Genomic DNA, 16,902 nt, shown 5'->3' with positions numbered 1-16,902 from the left:
TCCAATTTCACCCTTAAGTGCATACAGTTCTATTTTTTTAGTTAGTTTTAGAGTTAGTAGCAATAAATATAGACATGGATGAATACTTTATCTGTAGCCTGTGCGTGTATATAGAATATGTTTCTGGGAGATATCAATACCAGGAATGTGATTTAAACCATCTGAACTTGCAAGTGTCTCTGTAAACCACTGCGGATACTTGTGACAAAACGCATGGTTGTAATTATGTGATACTAACACAAAACTGGAAATCTTACTTCTGAACTCATGAAACAAATGACCAAGGGCCCCAAACTTCCACTCTGGAAAATTCCATTAATGACAAAGATTTCCAGATACTTTTAGCCACTCATCTTGATTACTCTTGCTGGTCATCAGTTTCTCTCTGATTCTATAGAGTAGATTTATTTGTAGAATAATCTAATCACCCTATTTGTTTTGGCTGTTTCAGGGTACATAGATCAGTCTACAGAGCACACGAGTTTAGTGGTGGATTTGCTACACCACCTTTATCTCTTATTGACACCTCCTTGTCTTCAGACCAGGTGAATTTTAAAGAAAAACTTTTTTTAGAAAACTTTTTTCTTGAAATCAACTATCGTCTTGAGTTTTCCTCCAAATGTAAAAATTTTACATGTTTACCTGATAGTCTATTTATCATGGAATCTTTAGAGTCACTTCACTCAGAATATTTTGTATAAAATGAATCCAAATGTTCACAGGGCCCTTAAAGATAGTGTTATTCAAAGTGCTAATTCACAGTGAGGTAAAGAGCTTGTTCAGAATGTGAATTAGTGCATTTCTTCTTTCATTAAGACAGTTTTGCTCCCAGGAAAAAGTCACCTTAATGCCGTTCAGACAGTCAGACTAACTAGCTAAGAGCTCAGCCCTGGAAGCCTCGGGGTAAATGTGACTTCCCTGTTTCTGCAGTTTAGGCAAGGACTCTGTGCCTGAGGCCCTGAGAATGGAGGCACTGGCAGGGGTGGAGAGGGAGAGCGCAGTCAGTTGATGAAAGGAGTAACCAGCAATGAGGCAGAAGTGCGATGAGTGATGGCTCCTTAAAGTAGACACTTTGAGAGAGCTGGGGCGCTAGCTGAAGAGAGGGGACAGTGGCCAGAAATCAGTCACACAGGCCCTGATGTATCTGCGGATCAGGTTGGGGGATAGCCTCCATTCGAGGCCACGGAGGTCCTCGGGGCATAGCCAAGATTCTATTTGAGTCAAGGAGGCCCCCATGCTCTCTTGGAGGAGATTGGGAAGAAATTCTTAGCTCAGTAATGTGAGAACTTCAGGTCAGTTGTTCTCTCCATCCCCACCCTCTGAGAATTTGGCTGCTTTATTGCCTACAGGATTGTTATCAGTTAACTGAAATGATAGGATGGAATAGTATTTATCTGTGGCTGTTATTACCGTTTCATAACATATTTTCAACAAATATTTTTTGTTGGCACCAACTATATGCAAAACACTGTAAGACCCTGTCAAGGAAGTAAATACAACCGCAATATTGTTTCCTGTGCTTCTGAGTGGCTTCTAGTCTTATAAGAGAAATTCTATTGCGAGGGAATACATTGGCAAAAGGCCACCATATGTCTAATCTATTCTGTCGCTGACCAACAGAGCAAATTAATGCAAAATAGCCCCTTTCTGAAAGAAAAAGACAAACTTACTGCTTTCAAGATCAGTATAGGAAAACCGGTCTCATCAATTTCAGTTTTGAAGGTGATGGAATCATGGCTTTATCCATAGCTTTAAAAACTTAAAACTTATTTCCCACCAATTTCTTCTCCTAGTTGGGATTTTTTTAGAAGTGTAAATCAAAAGCAAAAAGAAGTTAAATACTTGCCTGGATGTGGTGAAAGTGTAAAGTAAATCAAGTGGCAGTTTAATGCCCAATGAGCATGTGACCACTGTGGAGTTAAATATTAGATTTAAATATGGCAGCTAATTCTCTGCAAGAATTACATTTGTCTCTTTATATGGGCACTCCACCTAATGAACACATTTCTCTTCTCTTAAATTCAGCCATTGCTACTGGAGCATGAGAAATTAATATACATTCTTATATTCATTAATATTGTTGCTCATAAAAGACCTTTTAATTTTTATCACCCTGAGTTCCCTGAGGCCCATGGAAGCTGTCATCACTCCAAACAACATGAATTATCAGGGAAAAAATCCTATTAAGGGAAAACCTTAATCACTGCTTGCATTTTATATCAAATTGTATCTAAAAAGAAATTGTACATCATATCCATCAACATAGAATGAATAAATAAATGACCGTTTAGTCCTTCCACAGAATATTATAAAGCAGTAAAAGCAAAAAATTACTACTACACACATACTGTAGCTCAATGTAACTCAATGTCTAGGGTGTTGTTGAGTGAAAAATGCAAGATGCAAAGAATACACATAGTGTGATTTCATTTATGTAACAAAGCCAAATCATATCTCATTGTGGATATATCATTAGTAGCAATCCTATAGAGGAAATGCTTAGCACAAAATTCAGGGTAGTAGTTGTCCCCCAGAAGAGAATGGGGATATGTATACAATCAAGGCAGAACAGTGGTATAGAGGTGCTTCCAACCTACTAGTGATAGTCTGTTTCTTAAATGGTATGGTGGGCATTCATTTTAATTCTATTATTTAAACTACAGTATTTTGATTTGTATTTTCTTTTGTTTTCACAATGCAGTTCACATTCAAGTTAAAAAAAAAAAAGGCTTTTGAAGAAAGTTCGTCAAATTAAACCACAGTAATAAATGTTCTGTGTGCCGGTCACCTGAGACATTGCACAAGATTATAGGAGAGAGATATGATTGCTCTTAGACTCAGGGAGTTTCCAGATGTGAAAGGATTGGAAGTAGAAGTATGAAGCCAGAATTCAACTAAGCACGAGTCATAATATAACATGAATTCAGAGGAGGAGGTCTTTGGTGGCCAAAGTGGTCTTGGAAACTCTCTCAGGAAGTGAGAATTTGAACTCACCTTTGAAGGGGGAACTAAAGAGAAAGGAACCTGGGGAATTATGTTTACTTTTTACTCTATTGTTTACATATTTCGATTTCTCTTGCCATGTGTAGTACAATTTACAATGGAAAAGAAACTTTGTGGTGTGGAAGAACAAAACATGTACTCTAGATTCAGACCCGAATTCAAATTTCAACTTCTCTGTTCTCATGCTGTGAATCACTGAAATTTCTGCAGACTCAGTTTCCCCGTGTACAAATGCAGAGAAGGATGCTTCCCAGGGCTGTGGGAGAAAAATGAGAGAATATTGTTGGCTGCACATTACAAGTTCCAGAGGGCATTCCAGTCTCTTTTTAATACTGCCATTCAGCGTTGAGGCTTCTAGAAAAGAATGGTCGCCAATGGGCTGGTGGAACCCTTGAGCTGAGAGGTTCAACATTTGATGGACAGGGTGAAGAGGCACATGCTCCCACTATAGCTCTGTCCTCCCCAGAGTCTCCTTTTGGGCTTCCCACTGGCTCTGTTCTTCTGAGCAACACTGCTCTGCTCTCCTCCTTGCAGCTAATGGGCTTCCAGAAAGCCTTGGATGCCTCCTGCCTTGTTCCTTGGGAAGGCATATGGATAATGTGGGCCAGCTCCACTCTAGACTAGAGGGGGGAATATTCTCTCTTCCCACCATGCATCTATTCTTGTCTCTTCTTGGCTTCAGATAGCCAAGACTATGACATGATCTTAGAATGGGCTGAGAAAGCCAGCCGTAGCACAGCCTAGACATTTCTGGAAGGAGAAATGAGTCCCAACTGTGGTCTAGCTTACCTCACCAGGAGGCTAAAGCTGGGATGAGGACAAAGCTTTAATTAGCAATGCACAGATCCTGCCTTTTCCCCTTGTGTCCTCTGAGCCTCTTTCTCTTAGGAGTCTGAGGCCTCTTAACAAAGAATTAGGGATTCCTGGCTCTCTCTCTCTGCCTTTCCCTACTAGACACATGAGTCACAAGTATATGCAAAGTGTCTGGCTTATGAGAGGCCTGCCATTAATGTCCTTCCTCATTTCTCCCCTTTCCTAATCTGGAAAGTTCATTAATGACATTCTGCAGCCAATGAGAAGGTCACTACTTGATTTCTATTGAAAATAATAATTGAGTCCTAGAGAGCAAGCCAGTGCAACCTCCCTTCAGCCCTTTGGGGTGGACGGTGAGGATGGATACTAAGTTTCTCCTTTTGTTTGCTGGTGCAGAGGGGCAGAATCTCAGGCCTGCATGCTCAGGAGGCAGGTCCCTGACTCCCACCCTCCACCTTAACCTCCACGTGCATCGATTCCAATTTCCATTCTGTCTTTGTTTTACAGTTGTTCAGCACATCAAGCGACATAACATTGTTCTGAAAAGGGAGCTAGGCGAAGGAGCCTTTGGAAAAGTTTTCCTAGCTGAATGCTATAACCTCTGTCCTGAGCAGGACAAGATCTTGGTGGCAGTGAAGGTAAGAGAACACTCCAGAATGTCTCATTATCCGTGGTCGCATTAATATATGGAAGTACATTATGTCATTTTGTATTTGGCCAATTCAGGAGCAAATTATGTCTGTTGTGATGGATGTGTTCGAATTTCCTGTACTTAAATGGACAGGGGGAAGGGTGTTTGGGGCACATCTAACTGTCTGAGCTTCCCAGGGGCAACCTGTCCATCTCCAGGCTGTGAATAGCTCTGGGCTGCTCTTCAAGTCATTGCTAACTCAATTCTGGATGGAGGTTGGTGGGGTCAAACAGAATTGAACCAACTAAGTCTTGGAGACTCAGTCTGTCTCCTCAGATTGTTCAATGTTCATGCCAAGCTCAACTGGAGCTTGTCTCTTGTGAATGTTCTAGGAGACCGGCATTCACTTTCCCTCTCAGTTTCTGCTCTGCTGATATCTTTCGTTATACCTTACCCTGTCCCTCCCATGTTCCCAGAGCTCCAGGACTATATACAGTGTGGGCAAGATTCCATCCTGGGGTGGATGGCCTCTCTTGTAGATTCCACCACCCTAGGGGACACACGGTCTTACTGAAATAAAGGTAGTCTGAAAGTCCTTACGTCTAGCCATTTCCCCCAAAACTCAAAAAGGAGACCTGGTCTTCAATAAGATCAATATTCCTGGAGAGGATCCAGTTTCCACTGAGTTTTCTAAAACATGAGAATTAATAAAAATAGCACAAAAGACTTGAGCAGATCTTTTACATATGCATTGTCAAAATTAAAAAAAATACTCACCAAGGTATTGAATAATATATGTAAAACACTTAAAAGACGCATATATTTGTTAGATGATTTAAGTGGCAAAGGAATGTCGACTTGGCTCGCATAATAAAATATAACTTCTTGGCTTAACAGAAGATGGTTGGGTTTTGTTTGTTTGTTTCTGCCAAACATGCAATGTTTATATGAGTGGCGTTTGTGTACTGGTTATAATCAGGACAACCTTTCATGTTTAAAAAAATAGATGTATATTCCATTACTGTTGTACTTAGCATTAAAATATACTGGTATATACTGAATAGGTAATTGAGGAGAGAGGTAAAATTCTTCTTGAACTTTCCCATCCTGCAGACTAGACACAGTTTCTGTTAAAATTCATCCAAATGAAAAAAACAGTGCATTTGCTTTCTTTATCATCCAAAGTAACCAACCTGAGTGCTCTTAGATGCACACCAGAGGTTTCTAAAAGCTGCATTTTAAAGTGAATAAAGGACATGGGGCGCCTGGGCAGCTCAGTCGGTTGGACGTCCAATTTTGGCTCAGGTCATGGTCTCAGGGGTTATGGGTTCAAGTCCTGTGTCAGGCTCTGCACTGACAACTCAGAGCCTGGAGCCTGCTTTGGATTCTGTGTCTCCCTTGCTTTCTGCCCCTCCCCCACTCACACTCTGTCTGTCTCCTAATAATTAGACATAATAATAAATAAACTGAAGAAAGCACAGAACTTTCTAGAGAGGGTAAATGTAGTGTCAATAAATATCATCTTACTAAGCTAGGCACATGGAAGGGGGAAAGGGAGCCAGAGGAGAGGAGACAGGAAGCAGGAAGGAGATGTTAGAAAGATGTGAGGTCAAGTAGGGTAGAAGGTGTAAAATAAGAATCATGCTGTGATTCTGGGTGGGCGGGGGGGACATAATTCCTGCTGTTGCGAGTCCTTCCTCTTTTCTTTCATTTACCCAAAAAGTTTGTTATTTTTTAAAGCACAGAATGTTCAGAACATTTGGCAGTGTTATATCTGCAGGCTTTGCTTTCTTCTGCCGCTCTTTTTTCCCTCTTAGGATAAATGGGACCAAGAGGTGCCTCTATTTTTGTAGATTCATAGACTGATAAAATATGAGAGCTGGAAGAAGCTTAGGGAAGAGCTGATCCTAATCTAGCCATGAGTTATACACAAGGACACTGAAGACCATGGATTTGTCCTCTGGGTTCATGTTTCCTCCCACTGATATTTGGAGACCACCCAAGGAGCTCAGTTAGCCCATCAGATTCCGAATTCAGATTCTTAGGGCCACAAGGTGAGAATCTTTGAATGTAAAAAAATTCTGGGAGATTTGAGAATCCTAGATGACAGTGTAGGAGAAGCTGAGGGACCTTGGCCAGATAGAGAGAGAGAGAGATTCACGAAATCTCTCAGTGGGTATAGCTTTTCTTTTTTGTATCATTTCTTATTCTTCGCCTGCTTTGCTGTATTTCTTTGAATGCCCTTGAAGAGAGGGTGTTGTATGGCTAAATCCAGGGCACTCTCAAATCTTGGGTTACATTTCCTTCCCAACACATGCCAAAATAAGGTTTCAAAGGCTTGGGCTGGTAATGATGGCAATCAGATGGCATCACGCATGTGTAGCCAGGGTGGCAGACTTCCACGTGGGCGCACCTCCCTTGCCTACTGGCGTGAAGCTTCTCTGGTTTGAATCCCAGTCACAGCCTTAATCCCACCTCTGACCCAGGACCTAGTCCTCATACACATCCTGGCTTTGCCAAATAAGTTTGCAAATGAGTGACCTATGAAGAGTGCTTGTTAATCAGCACTGTTGAAAACAAGCAAGCAAACAAACAAACAACAACAAGCCAGGGAACAAAAACTTGGATTTCCCCCTTTTCTCAAATCCTGACTCCTCCTCTGCCCATCCCTTCTTGTTGACATGCAAAGGCAACTGTTATTTCAAGCAAAGAGGACAAAATGCCTGCAGCTCAAAAATTCATTCCAACTTCAAGGTCATACACCTAAGAAATCTCATCTCTGTGATCTTGCATGTGCAATTTTGCTGAAATCAAAGGCTTTGTTTGGAAGCAGGAATGACTTCAAGCTTCAGAGCCGTTGCCCAAGTTAACTTCCCCGGGATCCAGAGGCTGTAGCCTCATGAGGAAAGAGTCAGCTCTTCGTCAGCCCCGGAATGAATGGGTCAGAATGGCACACAGGCCTTTTACAAAGCGGCTTTCCCCAACCTAACTAACCTGCTCAATTTAGGACTATGGGTTGGCCGGCAGTGTGTTCAAAGACCAACCCAAGGAGCCTGGGAGGAAACTGTCTCTGGTTCACTCCTGACGACAGGGAAAGTGAATTTTTAAGGAGGGAGACAAACTGAATGCAGCTTCCCGGGGCCTGCACAGACTGTCACCTCTGAGGAGTGGCTGCGGGAGCTGCCCGTCTCCCATTGGAGGCACCCAGGGATGTTTGACAGGCTTTCTGCCCGTTGCCTAGCAACCCCTGCTGCATTGATTATGCATGCTAAGAAATAGCAGCTATTGTCCTTTTTTTCTTTCTCTAGAAGGAGCTGACTGGCTTGAAATCCAAGGCTTTGCATTCAGACTGACAGATGTCAGTTTCCTGTAAATTCTGGCATCGCCTGCCCCAATCGATTTAAGAACTTGAGGGGTCCACAGGAACAGGTTTGAGATAAAAGTGCTCCTAAGGCACGTGTAGGGCATTCAAAGGGGCAGGAGGGCTGAGCTTTCCTCTCCCTTTAGAGTATCTGCTTGTTTGGAGTCAACCAGATTGACCTTTTCTTGATATTTTTGGATGTTCTTTGTTTTTTAGTGAAATAGATTTGACAATTATTTTTTTCCTCTTTACACTGAATTCCAACTGAAGAAATCATAAAGAGAATGAGAAGTAGAGCAACCCGTCTTTGATCAGAATGAGTTACTTTACCTTTAAGTAACTCAATTGCCAAGGAAACGCTTCATGGCAGTTTCGCTGCATTAGCTGTGGGTGCTTTTGCTATTTTTGGCTCTCTCCAACCTGCATTTCAATAGCTACAATGCCTACAACAATTTCTTGTACTATGAATGCACACAGATTTTTGTTTTTTAAATATAGCCACAAGTGCACTTTGCAGGATTCATGGCCTCTCCTCCCCCTCTCCATTAACTTAGAGGTGTATTTCCAGAAACCTAAAATGCTGCACAAAAGAGAGACTTAAGAAATCCTATAGAACCCAAGTCTCATGTTTTATAGATGAGAAAGCCAAGACCCAGGGAAGTGGAGTGACTTCCTTGAGGGGTAAGCTAAAGTGAGTGAGAGGCATCGGCATAGGAACACTTGAGACTAGAAAGGGCGAAATCTGATTTCAGCAAGCACTTCCTTTGGGATTTTTGCATTTCATGTCTCTGAATATCTTCTTGTTAACAGAGGAAATAAGGATGATTTTCTTCACAAGGGTTTTGGAGGAATTGAGTGATAAGCCCTCTGGCACACTACCATTCGGCAGCCCCAAAGTCACATCCAACATGTTTTTTCCATTCCTGTGTCTGGAGAGCCCAACCTGGCCCCCTCAATGCACACAGTTCGCATTAATCCATCAGCTCTCCATTGAAGTTGCTCCTCTTTGGGGAGACCTCCCCTTGTCTGCTCTCCCAGCTAGGTCAGACCTCCTCATTGCATCCTCTTAGAGCATCTGCTCTTGTCCCTCATAGCATTTGTTTAGGTTGTTCATTCTATATGTATCCGCGGGCTTATTTAATCGGTAGTACGTTTGTGTGTCTCCTCCATTTTAGGGGGGTATTTATGAGGGCGAGAGCCATGCTTTTCAGTACATTGTCTAATATCTAGTAACATAGAATCAGTGCTTGTTGCATGCACAAAGGGATGGACAGATGGACAGATAAACTATAGAAAACATAGCCTTTGAAAAAGTGAAGAGTCTGCAGTTGATGTTTCTAGGTAAGGAAATGATCTGATGAGCCACTGAGTCATAGAATTTTATAGTTGAGAGGAACTGTAAAGATGACATATAGAGAATAATGTAATCTAATGAGAAATCATTTTAGAAATGATTGAACCACTACGCAGATATATAGAACTATTAACTGATGTTCTTTACTTAACTCCCACATTTTGCAAGGGAGGAAATGGGAACTCAGAGAAGATGAATGACCCATTCAAGGTCATATAGCTTGACCAAGGTCTCTTAATGTCAGGTGTAGGACTAAAACTCAGGCCTTTCCATAAATCTAATGCTTATCATGCACCCCACTCTCATTTACTGAATTTTCCACATGTTCTGGTAGAACAAATTGAGGAAATTCAACAAAGTGCTACTTATCAAGTAATGCAAAAGTGTGTGTTAGTTGTGCTTATTTGTATGTAAGGTCAAGAGACACTTTCTTGTTTTCCAAGTAGAAATGTGATTCAAGGGAATAGACAGAAATAAAGAAAACTGGATTCTGGAATGAATATTAACAAAACATCAGAATCAGCTTCGATAAGAAGAGTGGTAGACTGCTCATTGGAAACCTAACTCCAGCTGATTTAAGCAGAGAGGAAATTTCTTTGCTCAAGCTACAGGAAAACCTTGTCACTGGTATCCTTTCTTCAGGGACTGATGGATCCAGGAAATCAGTTCTCTCTGTCTATATCTCTTGGCTCTGCTTTCCTCTGTATTGACTATATTCACAGGCAAGTTGTCCCCACACGGTGGTGAAGACTTGGCAGCAGCAACTCTGGACTTATATCCTGTCCTTCCGAAACCCAAGAGAGAGCGCCTCTTCCCCAACCATTACACAAAAGTCCAAAGGCTGACTTCCTCCTGGCTTGTCTTGAGTTGGGTCATCAGGTCCTCTGACTCTCTGGATAATAGTCTGAATCATGTCAGATAATAGTCTGGGTCATATACATATCGTGTAACAGGATGACGAGTCAGCTCTGTACAACACACATGGACTGAACATGGGGAACCATGCTTCCCTGAAAGAATATGAGAGATTCTATCCCTGAAAGAAGGGGTAAAGATCTGAGAAGAAAAAAAAAAAAAGAGGAAGATGACCAACTCAAAAAGAAACTACAGGACAGCTAGACCTCATTGCTAGAACAGTTAGGATCTAAAAGGTCACTCTGGATCTGAGGTGGCCCTTGTGATGGTGCCCTCTTTATCCTCTCAGCAGAAGATGTCAGGGACTGTCCTCTTGGCTTGCTTGCTGATGGAGTACAGCTATTTCTTGCCTCTACCGCTTCTTAACATTTGACTTCTGCTTCTAGGCCAACTGCTGCTCATGCAGTCTCTGTCCCTCCCCTCTTCCCCCACACCATGCAGATTGCTCAAGAAGGAAAATACTGTGTATTCAATTGCTCCATTCTGTCTTCATGTCAGGCCACCTATCTGTGGCTCAACCATCCAAGGTGGTCACATGGCACAGATGAGGCCATCTGTGGGGAAGAAGCAACTAGAACCAATTATCTCAGAATCTGTGTAAGGCAGAATAAGGGCTCAAAAAGGAAAGCTCATTCTCTCCCATTCTAGGAGAGTGAAATGATTCACAGACAATAAAGGGCATCAAGAGTTCATCAATTCAAGTGCTCTACCCAGGCACATTTATCTCTGAGACAGGTGGCTATTTCCTTCCTTCCTTCCTTCCTTCCTTCCTTCCTTCCTTCCTTCCTTCCTTCCTTCTTTCTTTCTCTTTCTTTCTTTCTTTCTTTCTTTCTTTCTTTCTTTCTTTCTTTCTTTCTTTCTTTCTCTCTCTCTCTCTCTCTCTCTCTCTTTCTTTCTTTCTTTCTTTCATCTTAGTTTTGTTTTTGTTTTTGTTGTGGCAGTCACCATATCAGTCCTCACATCTTGATAAATCATGAGGTTTCCCTCCCATTCCTCCCTCTTCCTGTGCTTCCTCCCTACTGCTCCATTTACACTGGCACACAGAATACTTGTTCCCATGACATGGAAATGGAAGATGACAAGATTAGTATATTTAAGAGAACATCTGTCAGTGCTGCCCTATAAAAAGGGTTTGTATGCCTTAACGGGACATAACGTTGCAGAAAGTGTTATCAACTCCATCTTTACGAGTCTCTAGGAATAGAAATTATAGAACTTTTAATGGTGGCTTACTAAATGGTTTCATCGTATTTATGGTCCAGACATTGTTTAATAGATTTTTATTGTACTTTAGTGTAAGGCCATTCTTTCCTTGTGTGTGTGTGTGTGTGGGTGTGTGCACATGTGTATGTGTGATGTGTGTGTGTGTGAGATGTGTGCACTCCCATATGTTATAGGATGGAGGGCAACACAACATTTGCCTGGTGAGGATCTTTTCTGTACTTGAGTCAGGGCCCCGGTGATTAAGTTACTCCATCAATATTCCCTTACCAGTAACTTCAACTTTTAACCTTTGACAGGAGATCTGTTTTTTGTCTGTTTAAGTTGTCTTGTTAACTCTATTTTCTGGCTTATCTACAATTTACCCTCATCCTCTCAGACATGCTAAGCCCAAAACAGTGCATTTTACTGGAATGAGGACTCATCTAGTATTCAACATAGCTGGAGGCTTCATCTCACACTTCTGCATCTCTGGAATCTGTGTCTTTCTGTAGCTGCCCCACTTTATAATTGACTTTAACATGATAACCCAACTGTCCATTGAGTCATGGTCTACACGTTCCATTAGCAACTTTAGTGAAATTGGCTCTGATTTTTAATTGTATTTAAAGCTGGTAAATATATTGTGGTTGCCCATACGGGAGGACAACTTCTGATTCATTCTTTTGAGTCAATATTTCTCTAATATGACTGTTGCTATGAATTAGTTAGATGTCTTCCAAAGACTTAGCGTTTGTAATATGCAACTTGATGTGATATATACGCATAAACCATCAATTTCAGTACCCAAATTATTGTAACCATTTTAAAGTGTATGAATTAGGACTTGGCCTTGTGTTTCCCATTGGATGGTCGGCTTGTTAGATTCTGAACCATAAGAGTTAGCATGGCTGTGAAAATAAAGATAGCAGCAATCAACACCCTGGCTATGAATCTTGTATTTGAAGCTGTCACTTGGTACATAATTAAAGTTGTTGCAAAGGCCAGTTACATATGATTGAATTGATATACACAGAGTGTTCGTTTCTAGTACATAGTGAGCACCCAGTGTGATCAATTTCATTTTCATATAATCCTTTAATTAGTTTTTACATTTGTTCTAATGTAGGCGAGCCACCTATTGCACTTTGCTTAGCTTTTTTTTTTTTTTTTTTAGTTTGTTTGTTTATAAAGAGAGAGAGCACGAGAAGAAAAGGGGCAGAGAGAGAGGCAGAGAGAGTATTCCAAGCAGGCTCCACACACTGTCAAGACAGAGCCCAACATGGGGTTTGATCTCACAAACTGTGAGATCATGACCTGAGCCAAAATTAAGTGCTGGACACTTAAGCAACCAAGTCTCCCAGGTGCCCTGCACTCTTCATAATTTTTAAGATCTTATTTCTACCAAGCTCTTACTATCTCTTAATTTATTAAAATATGGTCTTCCAAAATTCACTTTTGTAAGAATTTGATAAAAACTTCCTCTACCTTTTTGTAGAAAAGACCCTATAAGTTAGAAGAATCATGTAATATCGTGACTACAGCTCTAAATACTCAGTGAATTGTTGCCTGTAAGAACCTTATAAGAAAGGTGTCTACCTTAATTCTATTTCCCAGTTTACTGTTGTTTTCTAATAGTTACAAGAGGCAGGTTGACCCGTTAATAGTCCATTGAGATGGATTTTATGGAACAGTGCTGTCTAACAGAAGTATATTGTGAGCCCCAAATGCAAGTCACATTTGCATTTTAAAATTTTCTTGTATGCTCATCAAAAAGTAAAAAGAAACAGATGAAACTAACTGTATTCATATATTTTATTTAACTCAACATATCTAAAATACCATTTTGACATACTGTTAATATAAAAATATTAGTGAGATTTTTGTATTCACTGCAAGTTTTTAAAATCTGTTGTATATTTTGTACTTTCAGCACATCTCAATTTGGATTAGCCAAAGTTCAAATGACCACCAGCCACGTGTGGTTGTTGGCTACCATATTGAATAGTACAGGTCTAAGGGGTATCAGAAGAGCCAACAGTCTCCATTACCAACAGATCTTGACCCAGTCAATTATCCTGACCCAGGAGAACTGAGGCTTGTTGACAGGCATTCTCCTGCATCTTCGTTGTTTCAAATGGGAGTTTACTCCCTGTCCGCCGTATTTTAAGGATGATGTTAGGCATTGGGCATAATGAAGTCTTCTCACAATAATCTTTTTTTATACTTCACCATAACTTTGTTTCCATGATGTTAAAAATTATAGGAGAAGAATATGAGCTCAATGTTTAAAACAAGGACACAAACTTGCATCTCCTAAGCCACCTGTTCTTTGAAATGTAATGATCATTTGTCATATCCTACCACATCCAATCACACCAAAGATTTCAAATAAGGTTTCTCGCCTCTCCTCCGAGCTTCCTGTTAGTTAGCCTTAATATTTCATGGACGCATTTGAGATGAATGCTAATTTTCCTTTCGTTTTTCTTCCCCTTACTTCCATTTTGCCTTCGCTAGTTTCTCAGTTCTGTGCTGAAGTTTATTGCATGTTGCTCAGTTCTTCCAACTCTGAATCAGTGTGTGCTCAAGGCAGTAACTCGCTGTAGCTGGATGAGACCTCTGCCTTGACACCATCTTCAGTCAGGATGGTAACGTTGAAGTGTCAGGAATAAGAAGAAATGAAGCTACAAAGCAGACACCAGGAGTAAGAAAATAGCAATGCTCAATGATGGGGCAAATATGCCTGTCAAGATAAAACTTAAGTGGAGGGAATTGTCAGTGAGGGAAGCTGCCACCTCATGTCCATTGCCAAGGGCTCGGGGAACCAGCCAAGCCTCCCTTAATTGAGTAAAATGACAATCAGCCATGGTACTAAAACAGAGATGATTTTTATAAATAGGGTTGATAGCAGGATTTTTCCAGCTTCTGATTGCTGTCTGGCTATGTTTCCACCCTAAGAAAAATTCTGCCCTCCGAGTGCCAAATTCAGAAGATGATTTTGCCCAACTTGTTACTGCCATATTTTCTGAATCTCTTAAAATAGGATTGAATCATAATTTAGAAAAGGGACCCAACATGCAAAAATGGATGGGCACATAGGATGAAGCTAGGTTTGTGGGATGCTTTCACCCCACGAATAGTGAAATCTTTCTTAAATCCAAAAATTTTACTGAAGTACAGCTTCTGACATTACACAAAGAGCACAGTCTCTTTCCATAGTGTATTGCCTTGGGGAAATGGAAATGTGAGATGCTCATTAGCTCTTTTAGTTTGGTGCCCCGCCCCCCACAAATGAAAATCCTGTTTTGTCTCACATCTGCCACCCTCTACCCCACTGCCTGATTCTTTCTCTCTCGCTCGCTCTCTCTCTGTCTCTGTCTCTCTCTCACACACACAAACACATACGCCCAGACACAGACACACACACCCACGATCTAGCATTCCTGAATAAACACTACATAGTTAAAACTTGAGAAGAGAGATTACATGAAGAATTTGTCCATGCCTTGTGATAATGGCCTAATGTAGTCTTCTCTAGTTCACTGTTAAAGACAGGCTCAGGCGCTAGAAATCAGTTATCTCAGTGACACAGGGCAGCCTCTGAATAAGGAGACTTGATCTCTGAGAAGATATCACAGGCTTCAAAGAGCTTTTAGAGGGAAATGGTGGCAGCCCCAGGGACACTGCTGTTCTCATATTGGGCCATCTCTATACCTTACCCATGCAGCTTTGGCCTCCCCATGTCCTCATACGAACAAATCAAATGCAGGCCTAGTTGTGGTTTTGATTTCAAACATCACTCTCTACCAGGCACCCTGCGAGGACACTACCTTACTCAGTTTTCCTGGTTACCATGAGAAATAGATTATTTGTTACCCTCACTCCACGGAGGAGAAGATCAGAATTCAGAGAGACCCAGAAGAGTCAGAATTTGAATCCAGATATTTTTATTCTAAGCTAGACTGCCTTCTTTTTGAGTCTGATTATTGTGAGGATCTGTCTTCTGTGGATTTTATTTTTAATCTTTCTTTATTTTGAATGAGAGAGAGAGAGAAAGCAAGCAGGGGAGGGGCAGGAGAGATAGAGAGAATCCCATGCAGGCTTCGCACTGCCAGTGCAGAGCCTGTTGTGAAGCCTGACCCCACAAACCATGAGATCATGACCTGAGCCAAAATCAAGAGTTGGACACCCAATAGACTGAGCCACCCAGGTGTCTGTTGACGATCTGTCTTTTGGCCGGAAGCAAAGCACAACCACTTGGGGCCAGCCCTCCAGGAGAGAGGGCCTTGGGAAGTCTCCTCCTCATCCTTACATTCTTCTCTGCTTTCCCACACGTACCCAGGCCCACTCGCCACTTTTCCAGATGAACGGCCACTTTTGAGTCCTTTCCAGTGCTCTCGCATCTCTAGTTTGCTCAGAACTAGTGGGTCCAGGGTTCTTTTATTTGCCCAACATTGGAATCTGCTGTCAATGGAAATCATGGAGACAGACACATACCCAAAACCATAATGCAAGTCCAAGTGCAAGAAACGTTCCCAGGTGTGTATTTTGCTCGCAGGTGAGGACAACGTCCATGTCGTCCATGTCCATCTTCTTGCCCTGACTGATTTTTTTTCTACCTAAAAGGTCAGCAGAACAAAACACTGGTTGGATTAAAAAACAGCTAAAAACCAGCCCCACATATAAAACAAACCTAAACAACTTATGAAGATAAGCACTTCACTCCACCCAGGGCAACAGGGATAGGAGCTTAGTTTGGATGGGGACAAGCCCAACTTCTGGAGCTTCGAGGAAGCAGAGCCCCAAAACTCAGGCTTTCAGCCAGTGTTCGTTTTGTTATTAAATGAAAAAATGTGCTGTTTCCGTGGCAACAGCCCTACCAAAGTTTTATGGCCTCTCTCAGTACTTGCTGCTCAAACCAGCTCACTTTTCAAAGCAGGTGCTCTTCAGGGATGCTTCTTGGAAAACCACATACTAACGTGAGAATGGGGGAACCCAGCACCAGGCCCTTTTTTCAGTCAGTACCTCCAGACTTTGGCATAAGAGATAATTTCCTCTAACTTAATGAAAACCTTAGGTATAATTTCTCTCTCCTTGGGTCAGGTCATCAGTAGGAGGAAAGCTTCAAATCCTGCTAAAGACAGTTCATGAAAACACTAGATCCTATACAGACTGTAGCAGAAAAGACTGAGATCTTGCTGCTGCCTTTGTCATCTTAATGTTCCCTTGTCGCTGATGTGAAGCAGGCCCTGCATATTCGCTAGTGCCCTCCTGGGTGGAGAGCAGCCCTGGGCATGGTAAATTACATACTGCAACACCATTGTGTGGCAGACTCGATGACGAGCCTCCTGACCCGCTTCGGGAATGAAGGCAGTGCTCCCTCGCTTGTTAGGAAGGTCCCAGCAGACAGTCCTCAGCCACCAGCAGCCTGTGGGGGCTCAGAAATTCCACTAAGGTCACACTCCCTTCCCAGTGGCCTCCATCTGATGGCTGACTGATATGAAGCTACAAAAGCCTAGCCCCTTGGCTGAACTCGGGACAGTTCTGAAGGGTCATCCCATAGGCCATGTGGAGTCCTGTGGAGACAGCATCACAGGTCTACTCCCCTGGGGCCCAGTCCCTCCC

General features: G+C 41.9%; 1 protein-coding gene across 3 annotated transcripts in view; it reads left to right on the top strand.

The window, feature by feature from the left end:
* NTRK2 (neurotrophic receptor tyrosine kinase 2) overlaps positions 1-16,902 on the top strand; it is a 337,321-nt gene that overhangs the window by 246,928 nt on the left and 73,491 nt on the right. For all 3 annotated transcript variants that reach the window (XM_029919706.1, XM_029919707.1, XM_029919708.1), the window contains one exon: positions 4,324-4,454. In XM_029919706.1, the coding sequence (XP_029775566.1) occupies positions 4,324-4,454 (131 nt within the window). The remainder of the gene's footprint in view (positions 1-4,323; positions 4,455-16,902) is intronic.

This window comes from Suricata suricatta, chromosome 13 (genome assembly GCF_006229205.1).
Source record: "Suricata suricatta isolate VVHF042 chromosome 13, meerkat_22Aug2017_6uvM2_HiC, whole genome shotgun sequence".
NCBI lineage: Eukaryota > Metazoa > Chordata > Mammalia > Carnivora > Herpestidae > Suricata > Suricata suricatta.
This window is presented reverse-complemented; position numbering and strand designations above follow the sequence as displayed.